The 17,400-nt window shown below is 32.7% G+C and overlaps 2 protein-coding genes across 4 annotated transcripts; one reads left to right on the forward strand and one right to left on the reverse strand.

Moving 5' to 3' along the window:
- LOC109351896 (universal stress protein PHOS32-like) lies at nt 655-2,864 on the reverse strand. Of its 3 annotated transcripts, none has more exons than XM_019593578.1 (3): nt 2,037-2,864; nt 1,278-1,322; nt 655-917 (listed from the first exon to the last, which is right to left on the reverse strand). In XM_019593578.1, exons 1-2 carry the CDS (start codon nt 2,779-2,781, stop codon nt 1,315-1,317), a joined length of 753 nt encoding a protein of 250 aa, XP_019449123.1. In that variant the 5' UTR covers nt 2,782-2,864; the 3' UTR covers nt 655-917; nt 1,278-1,314. The 3 variants fall into 3 exon arrangements, with proteins under 3 accessions (XP_019449123.1, XP_019449122.1, XP_019449121.1); XM_019593577.1 differs by having other exon boundaries at nt 655-991; XM_019593576.1 differs by having other exon boundaries at nt 659-983; nt 2,037-2,863.
- Nucleotides 9,476-16,519, forward strand: LOC109351898 (diacylglycerol kinase 5-like). The gene is made up of 13 exons (XM_019593580.1): nt 9,476-9,610; nt 10,239-10,446; nt 10,533-10,655; nt 10,804-10,932; nt 11,265-11,350; nt 12,157-12,280; nt 12,937-12,985; nt 13,178-13,260; nt 13,754-13,818; nt 14,452-14,526; nt 15,464-15,551; nt 15,714-15,830; nt 15,997-16,519. Exons 1-13 carry the CDS (start codon nt 9,543-9,545, stop codon nt 16,291-16,293), a joined length of 1,512 nt encoding a protein of 503 aa, XP_019449125.1. The 5' UTR covers nt 9,476-9,542; the 3' UTR covers nt 16,294-16,519.

Below are 17,400 nucleotides of genomic sequence, written 5' to 3' on the forward strand. Positions count from 1 at the left end.
GCCCAGAAAGTGTTTGATACGACACCATCCTGAAATGGACAGTTCCATTGGAATAGATCGATCATATATATATATATATATATATATATATATATATATATATATATATATATATATATATATATATATATATATATATATATATATATATATATATATATATATATATATATATATATATATATATATATATATATATATATATATATATATGTATATATGTATATATTAAAAGAACATAATCTTATACTCAAAGAGATAATGATGTTTGCGATTAAAAACATATCCATGATGTGTAAAATAAATTTTAAAAATTTAAATAAGACATACTTCGTACACAAATAAAAGTATTTTGATTTAAAAATAAAACTCGTTCCTTCTTATTAGTACCCTATAAAATCAAACTGAAGTTTCGATCTAAAACAAAGCTAACATTTCACAATTAGGTTATTATAATATTAAAACCGAAAATCAGTAAACTTCAAGTGAAGACAACCCAAGCTTTATGGCTAAAATGTTGTGTCCTAGACATTTCCCAGTGCAAATAAAAACATTATTTTTCAGGGAAAAAATTCAATTTGTTCCTACCTCCAGAAAAGAAACTCACATTATATTCCACTCACACCTCAGTTCAGAGGTGTGCCCAAAACAGCCTTAGTTCCATCAACATAGCTCTATAAAATTATCTTAGCTAAATAAGTGTTCATTATGATAATCAGATATCCCACATACATAATGGAACAATAACACCAAAACAGTCACAGGGAAACTTGTACATCTCTACATGAAAGAGTATATACCACTTTATAACCAATAAAAGCTTCCAACTGCATAAAGGAACCATGATCATATCAATCCATATAAAACCATCCTTATCTTTCCAGAGTTCATATGCAGGAAATGTTCCTAAATACAACCTGGCGGGAAGAGAAAGAGAGAACTCAACGACCATTTCCAACTATTCCTTTTGGTTCAAAGACATTCTGAAATCCAGGGAAAAACCACACAGAAATGGGTAAAAAAGTCATGATGCATGAGATTCATGGAGATATTAATTCATAGGAAAGTTGAAACAAGAAACAACATAAATACTTGTTGCATCTGATACACTTATTAATAATTAATACTTTTTCAAGCAATACTGGCCCAAACCAAAGGACAGAGAAGTGGTAGTAGATAGGGGAGTCCCTCAGTCCCCATCCAATGACAAATAGTAAACAGTTTTTTTAACCTTCAAATACACGCATAGCAATGAAGAAAGGGGCATAAGGGCACACCTGCAGAGACTGGATTCAAGTGATGATTTGTTTCCAGCTAATCCTCTGCCCAAAAAAAAACCAACAACCATGAAGTTGATTTCCAAATTCACAACCAGTGTATAGTATCAGATGAAGTAGCAAAGCAAATGTCAACAATCTCAGTGACTTGAAACTAACATCAGTCAGGTGACAAGTGCAAATGCAACTTCTAATACATACATCAGTTCAGATAAATAGAGCATATTCAAAATAGTTTATAATTATTGAATATGACCAGCTGTGATAGCTACGATTCTCCTGGCGTTAAAGCAGGCTGCAATGCCCGCTACACAGAAACATGACACGACAGGAAAAGGTGAGAGGCAGAGAGTCCCCGGTCCACTCCAAGATACCATTATGGCGCAATGGCGCCACTATTGACTAGCTAGCCCCTCTCTAAGAGTCAATATCATTTACCAAATTACCATAATCAAAACCAAAATCTTTTCATTCTTTAGTGCTCAAGTGACCCATCTACAGAAGTATTCAACAAAATTAGCAAATACCATGTTTACAAACTATCTGTTCACGATCCAAGTCTCGACAAACAGGACCTGCTTCAAGAACACACTACCATATAGCAATAATTGAACTGTATTCAATTCTATGATCAAATTCAAGAAACTACCACAAAGCTTTAATTGAACTATGTTCAATTATATTTAAGAAATTTAAGATAACTTAACATAATCAATATCTCAATCACTAAAAGAAAATCAAGAACGTAAAAACCCTAACCTTTTTTATGTTCATCCACGGGCTTGATCACAGGCTCCTCCTCTTCGTCCTCCTTCACAGCCACCACAGCGACGCCAGCACCTCCACCAGGACCAACTTCAACGTCGTCCTTATCATCCGGATAGCGAACCACGACGACAGGGCAGACACAATGATTTACACAGTAATCACTAACGCTCCCAAGCTTGCCGTCGCTTCCACGGCGCACGGCGCCAAACCCTCGGCTCCCCATGATGACAGCGCTGAGGCCGAGCCTCTCGACCTCGAGGCACAACCGCTCCTTCATGTCATGATCCTTCACGATATGGATCTTGAACGGAATCTGAGCATCTTTCAACGGCTTCGCAAGATCGGCGGACTTCGTCGCCGTGAAAGCGTCGAAATCGTCCTCGAGCTTGCGCTTGTTGTGGTCGCTGTGATTAACGCTGTTGACGGTTTCCTCGTCGGTGTTAGGGTCGGTGTTGATGGAGAGGTCGATGGAGCCCCAATCTGCACCGAAGAGGACGTTGGTGGGGCTGACGTGGAGGAGTATGACGGCGTCGCCGGGGCGGATGTAGTGCTGGACAGCCCAACGGACAGCGTACGCGCTCTCGTCAGAAAGATCAACGGCGACGCCGATCTTGCGACGGGCACCGGCGGTGGGAGTTGGAGTGGCAGCGGAGGAAGGGTGGTGGCGAGGGGATGAAGGGTGGTGGATTTTGATTTGAGGGAGTTGTGGATCGGAATCCAGTGTGGTTGGATTCATTTTCTTTTCGTGGAGCTTTCTAGAGAGGTTTCTTTTACTAAGGAGTCAAAAGTTGCGTGAACCAAGGAAATGAAATGAGGCTTGTTTGTTTGAGAGGTAACAGAGTGTGAAGTAATAAATATAAATTAAGAAATGCTACAAAGTTGGGCTATGATTTTTGTGGGTTATGCATACCTATTAGCCCACAACTTTGTTCATAGAATTTAGATTCCATTCTTGGTGCCTAAGTTTATGTGATGCCTCTCGATCTTATTTTATGCTATTAGATATGTCCAAGCCTTTCCAAAGTTTTGGAAGTGTTGAGAAATTTGAAGTCAAGTTTGGGGATTGTAAAGGACTAAGGGGTATTAAGCGAAGATTGCGGTTGACAAATGAGAGATTAGTAAGTATCAAACTTGTCTAAAAAAGCATAATAAAATAAGATATTTTGGCATAGAAAAAGATAAACTATGGTGTTTATACTTTATTCATTGCATTTGCGTATCCTTTCTTACCTAATCTTTTAGTGATATCCATTATCTATTACTAATTGTACGAGCTGTATGTTGCGCATTCACTGTCTCAAATTCTCAATTGTTGTTGTTTTTTGCTTGGATCATAGAAATCATTGCCTAAACTTTTTATTCAAAAATATAAAGTTTGAGCTTCTAAAATAATATATTCATAATTTTAACAAAAAATTAAAACCCTTTCTAGGGAAAATATTTAAAAATTAATATTACATTTTTTATTTTATTTCTTAGTGGCTAACCTACATAGCTACTTGTTCTATCACAAAACAAAACTTGGAGGCTCAAACATTAACTCTCCCAAAACTTAAACAAACAAGGTTATTACACCCATATCAAACATAGTTCAATTGGTAAACCAAATCCATGTTTAATCAAAGCGTGAGATAGGAGATTTGGTGTAACTTTCACATGCTATTCAATTAATATGAAATTTACCATCTTTTTTTTATACAACTAAAATGTTAAAAATAAAATAAAAGCAAAGTTAAAAAGATCCATTTTTAAGATTTCTTCTACTCGAGGAGGAGGAAGATCTTGCAAATCAGAAACCAGTTGTGCACCAATATTTGCTATAAAGTCTGTCAAAAAGCTAGTTAGCATTCCTTGGGATAAAACTAACTTGGACCATCCAACTTCGAGCAAGTAACTGACATATCTGTTTCACCACATCTGAAGGCTTATAAAATATGACTTCAAGACCCTCGGTAATGATTTGCACAACCTCCAAACAGACACAACCGAGGACAATAGAATGAAAGTCTTTCTCCCAAGCCATGCTAAGACCTTCCTCCACTGCCATAAGCTCTACTTTGAAAGCAGAACCAACCCAAAACATGAAGAGAAAATTCACCTGTCAGAGCCCTTCGTGATTGCGAATCATACCACCTCCACCCATAGTATTAGCTCTTATGGAACAACTACCATCTACACTAAACTTCACTTCCCAACTCATAGTAAAGCCTAATGGAAACTAGAAATATCCTTGTCATATTTGCATGTACCTACCAAATTATATCAGTCTCTAAAGTCATGATGAACCCGAAGAGACAACTGACTAAAATTTCAGTCCAAATTATCCAAAACAAATTTATTCACCCACCTCAAAGTCCACCAAATACCTGACATGGACAATCTTCCATTGAGAAGTTTAGCATTGCCTACCAACCAGTTGATGAAAGATTGATTACTCCATAAACTTATATCACAAAAACTCCTCGAAGTGTTGCCACATATGAACAAGTTAAGGCAATCTCTAAAATATGAAGCACATCCTTGCCATAACCATTACACGGTGAGCATACATGACTCAATGTCAACTTACGTTTAAAGTGAAGCTCGTTAGTAGGGAAGGAGTCATGAATAGCAAGCTAACACATGAATCTCACTCATTTTAGGAAAATGTAAACTCCACATTTATTTTCACACAAATAAAAAATAATCAACTTCACCAACAACTTTTAACCACCTATAACCTGAATTTATGGTATAACCTCCTGAACATGATAATTCCAAACCCAACCATCCTCGGTAGAAGTGATTGTTTGATTCACCCAAGCGGTGATTGTATATGTATCCTCAAGGGAGAGTATAATGGATAAACTATTGAATTTTCACATGTCTCCATGATAAACATCCTTCACAAAAATTATAGTATAAAAAATATGAACATAGTCTATCATGTTGTAAAATCTACTCATCCCTGACCAATTGTTATATCAAAATGACTTGTCACCACTAACAATATGCAAAGTAAAACCTTATTTTAGCATAACGTAGCTTTCTTCATGTTCTTCCAAGTAGAAGAGCATTATAAAAATTCATCATCTAAATCAAAACCATGGAAATCATGTATAATATAGAACAAAAATGAATTGAAGAGGAAATGATTATAATGCACTTTTTAAGAGTTTGAATAGAACATTTATATTACACGTCTTCTTAATCAATTAAACTAGCCATAAAGACATCTCTTACTTATGACGGTTTAACTAAAGTCATAAATAAACTAAAGAACTCTTTCAAACCAAGCATTTTTAATTCAAAATTTATGTAATCAATATATTGGTTTATTGTTAACAATCTATATTTTTTCCAAATTTAGAAGTTGTGTAAAAAATTAGCCAAATATAAAATAAAAAAGGTATATACAATAGTTAACTCAATATTTTTCTAGAATATTTATCTCAAACCATCTTCTTCGTGATGTAATATTAAATAAGTAAATGATAATTATTAATGATGATTGAAAAGGATATATATTATCTATAATGTGTATATACAAATACAAGTAATGTGGTCTTGTTCTTGTTTTGACCTATAGTGGAGAGAGGTGAAATAGGAAAGGAAGGATGAAATCGAGAATGATGGTGAGTTTGCGCCTTTTCACAACAAACAATTTCATCATCATCTTCCACCATCATACTATCTCAAGATCAATAATTACAACATCTTCATTCTTGTGAGAACATAATTTACCTCTTCCTTCTTGTTTTCTGTTTTTTCGTTGTTCCCGTTTTCAATTTCATAATTTGAAGTGTAAGAATAAGTTCTTTTTCCACAAGTCTTAATGAAAATGTAAAGGTCCTTCAAAAGTCAATTGATTTATTGTAGATAGGAATGTTCCATAAGATTACTAATAAAGATGATAAAATGATATTCAAAGGTCAAATGATTTTGTTCTAGTTAGATATTAGAGTGAATTATACTAATATTTACTAACTTTTGTTGAAATTACACAAAACATTTATTTCTTTTTGGATTTAATATGTATATATTGATAATGTAATTGTTTTTGCAGTATCAGCAAATCATCTACTAATTCATAAGTTAATATTGACTTTCAAACAAAAAATAATGCAAATTAATGATAAATAGTATGATAATAGTGTAAAAAACTTTACAGTGATGGTGCATAGATTTTAAACTCTTTCTTTTTTGTTCATACACAAACCATATAATTTATATACATACACTATACTATGACTACCTCGTAAGATATATAAATGTAATATTTAAAACAAAAGATGAGTCCATTTAAGTTATACAAAATATAATATATTGTGTAACAAGTTCAAATAATATAAAAGTTAATATATCTTCACTATTTTTGGTTTGTTACAAAATACATCAATAACATATTAAGATATTTGAGGTTATCTCCATAATATAATATATTTTATCTAATTTAATTACATTTGTGACACATTTTTTATTTAGAAGATTATATATATATATTTCATGCATGAATAACTCGTGTATATAAATTAGGAATATGAATAAAAAAGAAGGTTTATTTATATAATCTTACTAAAACATAATACCTTAAGTGTAATTTACTCTACATATTTTTATTATTGCTATTTTAATTCTTAAATTGTTTCCTAAGATTGCTTCTACTGTTGTCAACATGCATCGGTTGTTTCATTCACAATCAGGAAAAAGTCCACAAATACAAATAATTAGCCTCCGCATTAATTTCCCACCTAGGGACTTATAGCAGCCAATTGCACAACCATGGCCAACTCCATTTCGTTCATGCTGCTGCTATTTTGAGAGGAAAAAAAATCAATGTCAAATTCAGTGGATGCTGTTGTTGCCTTCTCATTAGACTTTTTACCTACTTTTCTTCCTATGGATTAGATATAGAGAAAACGATAAATACGTTAAGAAATTTTATATTATTACTGTCATTTATTTTTAATTATTATTAACTCGTAAATAAAATTAATATAAATAAATGATAAATAAAATATTAATTATGCATAAACTTTTATATTATACAAACAGACAAGTGTTTGATGTTTTTAGATAGATAGTTGAGAGTATATTAAGAAGATGTTGATCTTAAGATTTGTTTAGATTTCAAATATTCAGTTAGACCAAATTTCTTATTTTTTGTTATCGTAACTTGTAACAATTCTAAATGACACAAGATAATATTTACTGGTTAAGTCACGAACAAACTCTCTTTAAGACGTTTTGTGGCACTGACCAAAATGTGCAAGTAGACTATCAGTCATGTCGTCCCCATGATAAATAGACCAAATCTCTATTATCGAATTCTTAGTTCATTGTAAAAACTGATCTCAAATATATCTATCACAATATGACTAGCAGTGTCGATTCTCGAAATTCTCACAATATGGCTAGTAGTGTCAATTCTCGAAATTCTCACAATATGACTACAGGTGCCAATTTCCTCCCACAATTTAACTACTGATATCAGTTCTCGGAGTTCCCACAATTTGGCTGTCATGCCAATTTCTTTCCCTCGTTACTGACTATCAATGTCAATTCTTGAAATTCTCACAATTTGGCTTCATGTGTCAACTATTTTCCTTCAATATTGACTATCAGTGTCAATTATCAAAAAATATTATGGAGTAAGTAAGAAAATTTTGAATGAAAGCACATTCAACTGTGTGCAAGTTATAATGAGGGGAAAATGCCTATATTTATAACATGAAATTTTTTCATGTTTCTCATATCTCCAATGTGGGACTTGAGAGTTATTTTCTCAAAACTTTTCTACGTGAGACTTGAGAGTTTTTTAGATTTCACACCCAAAAGTTCTTCCAAGAAACCAAGTTCCAACATTACTCATGTGAAAGACATACGTTGAGAGGAACAATAATACATTCGAGAGAATAGTTCATTAACCATATAATAATGATGTACCCTTAATTATAAAAAATAGGTTAGAGTATGTTATGAGACAGAGATCACTTGTCCCAAACAATGTCTCACTCCTTATACCAAGTTAATTATATATTGATATGTAGATAAAAGAAATTTTTTAAAAACAAATTTCTACTCAAGAAAAAATAAATGGGAAACCTATGATTTTATGTTTTCTTTCTGATATTGGGATTAAAATTAAGTTGAAAATATTAATAATGAAATTTCTGGTGACAGACTTTTTATACATTTAAAAATATTTTTTATTTTGTGTGGAGACACTTATGAATATCAATAATTTTCTAATTTTCAAAAAAGTAAACCAATAAATCTCAATGTTATTATTAATAATAATTATATGATTTTCTCTTTATTATAAATAATCAAAAACCATTACATTACTATTTATTTTCTCACTCTTTCTTTCCTTAACTTTTTAACCTAAATCGAACATAATTATAATTGTTTAGTTTGATTTATGGAATACTAGCGTGTTGACAAACACTATCGTGTCTGCTAACTCATTTTCCTATCATTATAATGTGTAGTTTGTATGTCATAATTGTCAAATATAATATTTTGTGTTAAATATGTAATTTATAGTTAAATTTATTCGATTGATGTAATATTTAATTTTTTAAATTGAACATAAAAATTAATAGCTATAATGTAAGAAAATAATATGGAATATATATTAGGTGGAAAGAAACATTGAGTTATATATGATTTTTTTGGTAAAAAATAAAAAAATAGTAAAGACAAAATAGGAAGAACCACAAATTACACAATGGTGAGTGAAAAGAAACAATATTATAATTAATTAATTATAACTTTATTCTTAAATAATAAATATTAAAATTTTATATTTGATCTCACCTGTTTCTACTTTTATTTTTTTAAATACTTGTTTTATCAAACAGCTTTTCAAACAAGGAAACAAGAAACAACATACTGTTGATTCAAATAGTACATGTTTCATTCTCTTATAGGTTCGAGTCTTGTGAATGAAAAAATACTTATTAAAAAAGTTAGTTCTCACATATCTGTGGCTATATCAATCTCGGCTCAGATAGGATTGTCTTTGGTGTGTATACCATTGTTAAACTAAAGAAACAAGAATACATTGCCTGTATAAATTCTAATCTAAGTTTCAAAACTCTCAACGGAATAAACAAACCAACTTCAAATTCTCCATCTTCTGCTCTATGCTAATAATTATTTGAAAGAATCAACGCTTGCTTCATTAAACTAACCAACACTATTCTGTTTTATTTCGGATAATTCATTGAATATTATTACACAAAGCATTACCTCTTTGGTAAAGAATCTTCATTTTCTTCTCTCTTTTTTATGCTTATGTCTGTTATGTGATACCTCTTTGAACTATGGGTACTAATCACTGTTTGGTTTATTAGAAAACTCGGAATAAATTAATCCACTTATCTTCCCCAGTTTATTTTTTTTGTTGAGGAATCTGATTCTCTTGGTGGGGTTTGGTTGAGTTCCTTGGTTTGTTTAATTTACTTAGCTTACTTTATTAAGCAGAGTTGGTTAAAAGTGGAAACGTACAGAATGAAGAGGCGTAACAGAGTTTCGTCTTCTTCTGGGAAAATGGTGGCAAATGATGTCAGGGTTAGGAGGTCCATCGACATTCTTTCCTTTTCTTTTACTTTTTTTTTGTATAAGCTATCCCACTAATCCATTTCGCCTGTGTGACCATATTTCTCAACAAGTGTCAGTTATATAGACTCACACCTTGTTGGTTTTGTTTTCTCCTTTTGTTTACGTCTTTTGTTTTCCGTTGCTGAAATTGTCAAAGAATAAAGAGAAATATGAGAAGTTAATTAGTCATTCTTTTACAAATATCTTCATCCACGTTTGCCCATTGGTTAGACGTTAGAGTGAGAAGGAGTTGGGTAATTCTTGAGCCCTATGAGTCTCGTGGATGAAAAAAAGAAACAGTTTAGAACTTTACCTTCTAACTATTTTTTTCCTGTTCCATTTGGATCGGTCGGATTCTAATTTTGGAAAGTAATGATTTTACAACTTACTTGGTCATGGTCTGCCAAACTTGAATGTTAAGTTTCCTGTAGGATGTTTGTATAAGAATTCTTGTCTCTTATCCTGTTTTGGACGGTTTAGGTGGTTGTGATTTTGACCTTCTTATTGCTTCTATTATAATTCGGAAAGGCCATTTTTTTACTTAAAAATTTCATATTTTGATGCTTGACTATAATTTTGATGGGTTTTTGTGATGAAATTGCGCAGTTGGAATATAGCAATGGGTGATGATAATAGCATTAGAACCTTGAAGGAATTCTACATTCCAGATTATATATTAGTACCAGGAGCTAAGATCGATAGTGTTTCGCATATACCTGCATGTCCTGTGATAGTCTTCATAAATGGCAAAAGTGGTGGTCAGCTTGGAGGGGAGCTTCTTGTTACCTATAGTTCACTCCTTAACAAAAACCAGGTACAGTAATGGAACATATCTTGTTTCTATCATGTTTTATCTTATATTCTTCGATTGGATTGATGCTAAGGCAATTTTTTTTGTAGGTTTTTGATTTGGAATTAAAAGCTCCAGATAAGGTGTTGCATCAGCTTTATGCTACTTTAGAAAAGTTCAAATATAGAGGAGATAATTTTGCTGCTGAAATTCAGAAAAGATTGAGAATAATTGTAAGTTTGATTAACTATATTTTCAAGTCATGGTATATTTGTGTTACCATCCGTGTGTAAACGCGTGAAGCAAGACTCAAGTTTCAATCTTTTAGTGTTTAATTATCTCGAATTATTCTTTATCTCTAACATAGTCCAATAAAATCAGGTTGCAGGTGGAGATGGGACTGCCAGCTGGCTTCTTGGAGTGATATCGGATCTTGAATTACCTCAGCCGCCGCCAGTTGCAACAGTTCCATTGGGGACGGGAAATAATCTCCCCTTTGCCTTTGGATGGGTATTTTATCTGACTATTTACTCAATGTCCCTAAAAAATTCGATGATCCCTTGGATCAAATTTCATTTTGTTTATGTTCTCACTCTGGAGCTTGACAATCATCAATTCTTTGAGTTGGATGCTCAATTGGATCATTTTTCATGTTCCTTGTAGTTGTATGGTCATTTTCTGTCACAAACTATGTCTGGTGGTTTGTTATGTAAATGTTGCATAAGTTAAAATGTCATGTTAGGAGTGCTTTTCCTTTAGTCATGGTCAAATGTAACATTTTGTCTGATCAAAACAGTGCATAAGTTATATATGCCCTTGATATGATTATTATTCTTTCACAGGGAAAGAAAAATCCAGCCACAGACCGTCCATCCGTAGCATCATTCCTGAATCAAGTAAAAGATGCAAAGGAAATGAAAATAGACAGGTATTTTCTCCCTTCTATTTGGAATTTCAAGTTTTGTGAAACCTCCCACAAAGATGCACAAACATAAACAAGATTCAGGTATAATTTTTAAAAACATCACTGGAACTTTACTTGAAGAAACTGGAAAAAAGACGGTTATGTAAGTTGCACCCAATTGTAAGACATGTGTCCAAGACATGTGAGGGGCAAATTTGTTGATATATATAGGCTTCAACCCCAAAGTATTTTAATGTAGCTTGCTTATTGGGTTCGCTCTTTTGGTTTTCTATTGTTGTATTTGTAAAGGGAAATTTTGCTTGTTATGTTCAAGATATTTTCCTTCCGTCCTACCATATTGTATTGAACATATTCATTGAGATTCCAAGATCTGATACCCATTAAAATAAACAAAGCTAGGACTTTTTGTCAGAATAAGAGAGTACTGGAAAGGAAACTTCATCATTTAGATACGATGACGGATCATGTATTGGGTTCGTTATGGAATTGGTTTAATTTTTAGGGCACAACATCGTTGATCAGTTTTATAAATTTTAACTGTATCAATGTTCATATCCACTAACCTTGTTGCCCGTCAATGAGTTTTTTAATCCAATCAAATAGATAATTGTGATTTTTAAGACTTGTTAATGTGGGAATATGATATTGGATATTCTATATTTTCTTCTATGTCCAGCATTTCCAAATAGGAACTTGATGAATGCACAAAGAGAATACAACATAATTGACAACTTTTCTTTGTTATTTTGCAAGCGGTAAGTTTCTTTAATGTTCTGCTGAAATTTAAGTGAGTGATAATTTTTTTCCAGCTGGCATATTGTAATGAGAATGAGGGCTCCAAAAGAAGGTTCTTGTGACCCTATTGCCCCCCTTGAGCTTCCTCATGCTATGCATGCATTTAATCGCGTCTCTTCAACAGATAAACTAAACTTGGTGAGTTTTGTGTTATTTTTTCTTTTCTTTTGTTTTGGTCTGTACATAATCATGTGCATTAATAAATTTCTATGTTCTGGGAATGCATTGCTGCTCTAGACCTGGAAATGCCATAAATCAGATTATGAAAAAAAGGATGGTTGTGAAGTTGTAGTCTTCACTGAAAATAAATTAGTCTCTGCTATTTTAAAGTTGTTTTAAACTCTTGTTTTGTTTTCCAAAAAGTCAGTGTTTAAAAATCTGGTTTCTCATGTGAGTGTTACAGATTATGTCATCCCTGGTTTGGACAGCACAATTTTTATTTTGATGATGGACATTGGTAGAAATTGCATGGGATGTTATAAATAATAATTAGTAGATCTTTCACCTTACTATGACAAATGGATGATTTTAATGAATATAAAGTAAGCAGAACTTTGGTGATTGATATTTCTTGACTATTATAGCAAAGCAGGAATCACTCATGTGCATTTAATGAAGCTGTATTGATGATGTAGTAAAAGAACAAAGAGGTTCAAAATATAAAAATCAGGACTGCTGTGTTAAGATTTTATTTCTTTATCCTTTCTTGTCCTTGATTCCTTGATATTTTCATTTACTCGAACTTGTGTGGCATTTCCATGTATGCCAACTGGTGAATTACTGTCTGTTTTCAGGAGGGTTACCACACTTACCGTGGGGGATTTTGGAACTATTTTAGCATGGGTAAGAAAACCAAACTTGTCTTAAAATTGTTTATGCATGGGTTGGTGGGAAAGTGCATTTCTGAACATTTTGATATTTTGTATATTTGAAAAAGAGCACCAACTCATAGAAGTTGGCCAACCATTGCATTGTCCTCTGGGCAAGTTTAGTGCAACTGGCAAGCAAACCTAAGATGTTTATGTTTCAATGCAGGAATGGATGCCCAAGTATCGTATGCATTTCATTCCGAAAGGAAATTGCATCCAGAGAAGTTTAAAAACCAGTTATATAATCAGGTACAAATCCTCACATAAAACATGTTTGTGTTGAAGCTATCAATAGTTCTAATTATTAGTATTACTCTAGTTCTTTACCTGTGACTGTATAGAGATATTTGGGAGTTATAGTCAAAAGAAAGGAAAAAATACTTATCCAATAAAATGGCTAAAGATGATTATGGTAAATTTACTATTCATGTGTTATGTTTATGTCCAAAAGTATTATGCTTGCCAAGCTTATTTGAAATCTGAAGTTACTAATTTTTTTACTTATTATCAGTTGCTGATGTCTTAGTTTGGATAAATGTCATGGAATTTATTCATTCAGAATAAATTGCAATCATCAACTGGCCGAATATTTTTGAGTTCATGCAGTAGTTTGATGAATTCTGTATATCATTAGATTCTGATCCTATGATGTATATTTGTTATAACATAGGGGTGAATTGTACTTCTACCACACTATTGTCAATAACTTCCCTTCTCATTCTGCTTTTCTTTTGGTATTCAGAGAACCTATCTGAAGCTTGGATGTAAACAAGGATGGTTCTGTGCTTCTCTGTTTCAACATTCAAGGTTGGTTATTAAAGAGGCACAAATCTATATATGGTCAAATTTGAGTTCATTATGGAAGAAATCATTACAACGTATATTATATATAATAGTATTTTACTAAGTTGGGATTTCATTAATTTTTTTGGAAATGCTGAGATGTATTTCATGTGTGAGATACCTGGCCTTTTCTTCCCATGCCGTATACTGATGGCCATTTGCACAGTCACTTGTCATTTTTATGAATGATATGTTGAGCAACTTAATTTTTAAGAAAATGATAAAGTTGAACCAACATGAAAATTCCTTTTTGTTTATCCATTAAATTATTCCACCTCATTGTAGTCATGGATAGATTGTTAGTAAGTGAAAACAATGCTAAACTAAGGACATTTGCTGAAAATTTTATTTTATAGTTATGATTGTCTATTACTAAACTGAGAGAGGAATAGTTGTCATTGATATTATGGTTTAATGGTGATGATAGACACTGCTTATAATGTCTTAGGAGTAATTTTGATGTTGTAAATAAGAAGTGCTAGTTTCTATTGGGATATTTCTGATTTTCTTTGTCTTGTCTTCTGAATTGTGTGGTGTTGAGTTTACAGTTTGCCTTCTATCAGGGCAGTCTAATTTGAAATGTTTAAATTGAGACAGAAATATTGCTCAGCTAACAAAAGTCAAGATAATGAAGAAACAAGGTCAATGGGAAGACCTCCACATACCTCACAGGTAATACTTTGAAACTACGAAGCACAAATACAGATACGTGTGTCGGATACGATACATATCCGATACGTCGGCACACATTTTTTCAAAAAATATAGGATACAATACATTCAGGGATACCTGTATAAAATAGTAAAAAATACATAAAATATGATAAAATTATAAGTGTAAATCAAAATATCAAAAGTAGAAAACATTATAGAAATTGTAAATCATTGTCCTCCAAAATTCCAAATACCAAAACTAGAAAATATAGTAGAGTAATTCATAAAATATATTTTATCTTATCCTATTTTTTGTTGAAAACATATCAGATATGTATATTTATCTTTATTTTTATTTTATTTTATTTTTGGATACTCTATGGATATTTATCCTTCACGAATCTGAGCGTATTCGTGTCGGATACGTGTCCGACACCGACACATAAGGGTGTTCAATGTATCCGTGTTTCAAAGCTTTGAAAGATAGGCTCATCTGCTCATAGAATCATGGACTATCTGAGTATATATTTTTGTGAAACATCTTGCACTTGGAGAAATTCAATGTATCTATTGTTGTGTGCTAAAAAGCTAATAGAATTATTGGTATTCAATGGATGCTTGAGTGAGCTGGGCCTCATGATAACATCTACTTTGAGTTATTTTAGTTTGATTGTGCCATAAGTTTTCCTTTTTCCATTTAGATTTGATATATTATAGAACTTTGGTTGCTTAGGTTATGTTCTTCGAGCTACAATACTGCCATAGATCTGTAAATTTCTCTACCTTATTAAGCATATTGTGAAGATTTATAATGTCTGGTAGAAATAAAGTAACATAAAATGGAGGGAGATGTACATTAAATTACAACAACTATAGGCTATTGATAATTTTTCATGCTCGTTTTTATCTATCCTCACACTTCATTTTATAACCGGAAAAGTAACCTTTGTATACAGCATACGGTCAATAGTGTGCCTCAACTTGCCCAGCTTTTCTGGTGGACTCAATCCTTGGGGAAAACCAAATAGAAAGAAATCAATTTATGTAAGTAACAAATCTGTCCATCTCTTTCGCAGTTGTACTTGTACAATGATATCTGCATATGAATTTTGCACTATCCATCTTTTAGGAAAAGTTTTTGTTAAGAATTTATGCTGATATGTTATGGCGATTTTGATTGGATACTTTTATAATTATGTCTTACAGAGGGACTTGACTCTTCCCTTTGTTGATGATGGCCTATTTGAGGTTGTTGGTTTCAGAGATGCATGGCATGGTCTTGCTTTGATTGCACCAAATGGCCATGGGACTCGATTGGCACAGGTAGGACATAACATTTTTGTTATATATTAAGTTGTTACACTTTTTTTGCTTGGGAAGGGACTAGCAGCTGTGGATTATTCTCTACAGATAATATGAATAATATTTTCATATTTTACCGTCATCTTTTGGCTCAAACTTATGTGTCTATGCTGCTACGATGATGCAGGCAAGCAGAATTAGATTTAAGTTTCATAAGGCTACAGCTGATTGTACATTCATGAGAATTGATGGAGAGCCATGGAAACAACCGCTCCCACTGGATGATGACAAAGTTGTGGTTGAGATATCTCACCATGGCCAAGTGAGCATGCTTGCTACCCCATCATGTCGTTCTAAAAGTGTGCACGACCTGTCCTCGCATACCGTAGACAGTGAAGAAGATAGCAGTGATGAAGAATCATCAGAAAATTCTGAAGAGCGTCGAAAGTTTGGTGCAGCTGATACATTCAAATATAATGATTGAAATGATATAGCTCACTTAAGTTAATGTACGTGTGAAATTCTATTCGGTTTTTGTGCATATAGTTTTTTCTGACCAGTACAACTAGTGTACAAGTGATAGGTCTTTTGGGCTTGAAACTTTGAATGCATTTTGATTAGGATTCAGTGGAATAATATTATCGAATTGTTGAATTAAAACATGAACTGCAATCTGCATGGTTGTGCAATGGGATTAGAGTTGTTTGAAATTTTACCTTCCATTTTATTTCTGTCAAAATTAGAACTGGTTTTGATTAGAGTAAAGATAACTGCCCATTGAAGAATCAAAATTGTGATTACCCAATATCAAAGAAGCATGAAACTGAAGATAGGATTAAAGAGGAATTAATATATAGGCTAAGCTTGATTGGAATATTGATCGCATCATCTCCTATAAAAATTGGAACAAAGATCAAGGAATAACAGACACATTGTTTGTGGACTGAATTTTGTACTCATTTAGTTGATGTTCAGTTAACTAGTATTAATGTTGTTGGCCACTTACATGGTTGTAAGTTGTAAGAGCAACGTTACATAGTGCAAATTTGTAGTTCTGCGCTCCCACCATTAAATATGCCATCACCATGTGCCTCTCGGTGGTTGCACTAACGATCTATCACTTGCCAAACAGTGTATGTTACCGCTGAGCTATGGCCCTCATTTAGATTAAAGTTGAACCGTTTTGGTATATACCTATCCTTAAATTAGTGCAAAATTCCAAAAGCTTTTCTTTTTGCCAAGTGATATGAACTTCTTTATAAATAGAGATACTTGAAGGCATAATAAAATACCCGAATTTTGATGTCTAAGAAATCATTCTCCATTTCTCTAATGCATGAGAGGAGTGTAGGAAACATAAATTTGTAAACTACTATTAAAATATACGCTTGATAGCACATCAAGGTTTTCCAAAGTATACTGCAAGGGATTTGTTGTTTATCCCATTTGTATCCAATGTACTTAAATTGGTGGGGGCGAATCGAACTTAAAAGTTAGTATGGTAACACACGCTTTGAATGTTTCTTCATGCATATTCTCAACTATTTCTTTGTTCAAGTGATGCACCATCTTCCCATCAACATATTTTCTC

This window comes from Lupinus angustifolius, chromosome LG07 (assembly GCF_001865875.1).
Source record: "Lupinus angustifolius cultivar Tanjil chromosome LG07, LupAngTanjil_v1.0, whole genome shotgun sequence".
NCBI classification, from domain to species: Eukaryota; Viridiplantae; Streptophyta; class Magnoliopsida; order Fabales; family Fabaceae; genus Lupinus; species Lupinus angustifolius.

Coding starts and splice junctions, on each gene's coding strand:
- LOC109351896 (XM_019593578.1), bottom strand. CDS start 2,781: ATGAATCCAACCACACTGGATTCCGATCCACAACTCCCTCAAATCAAA.
- LOC109351898 (XM_019593580.1), top strand. CDS start 9,543: ATGAAGAGGCGTAACAGAGTTTCGTCTTCTTCTGGGAAAATGGTGGCA. Junction 10,933..11,264: donor TCCCCTTTGCCTTTGGATGG/GTATTTTATCTG, acceptor ATTCTTTCACAG/GGAAAGAAAAATCCAGCCAC. Junction 13,819..14,451: donor TCTCTGTTTCAACATTCAAG/GTTGGTTATTAA, acceptor AAATTGAGACAG/AAATATTGCTCAGCTAACAA.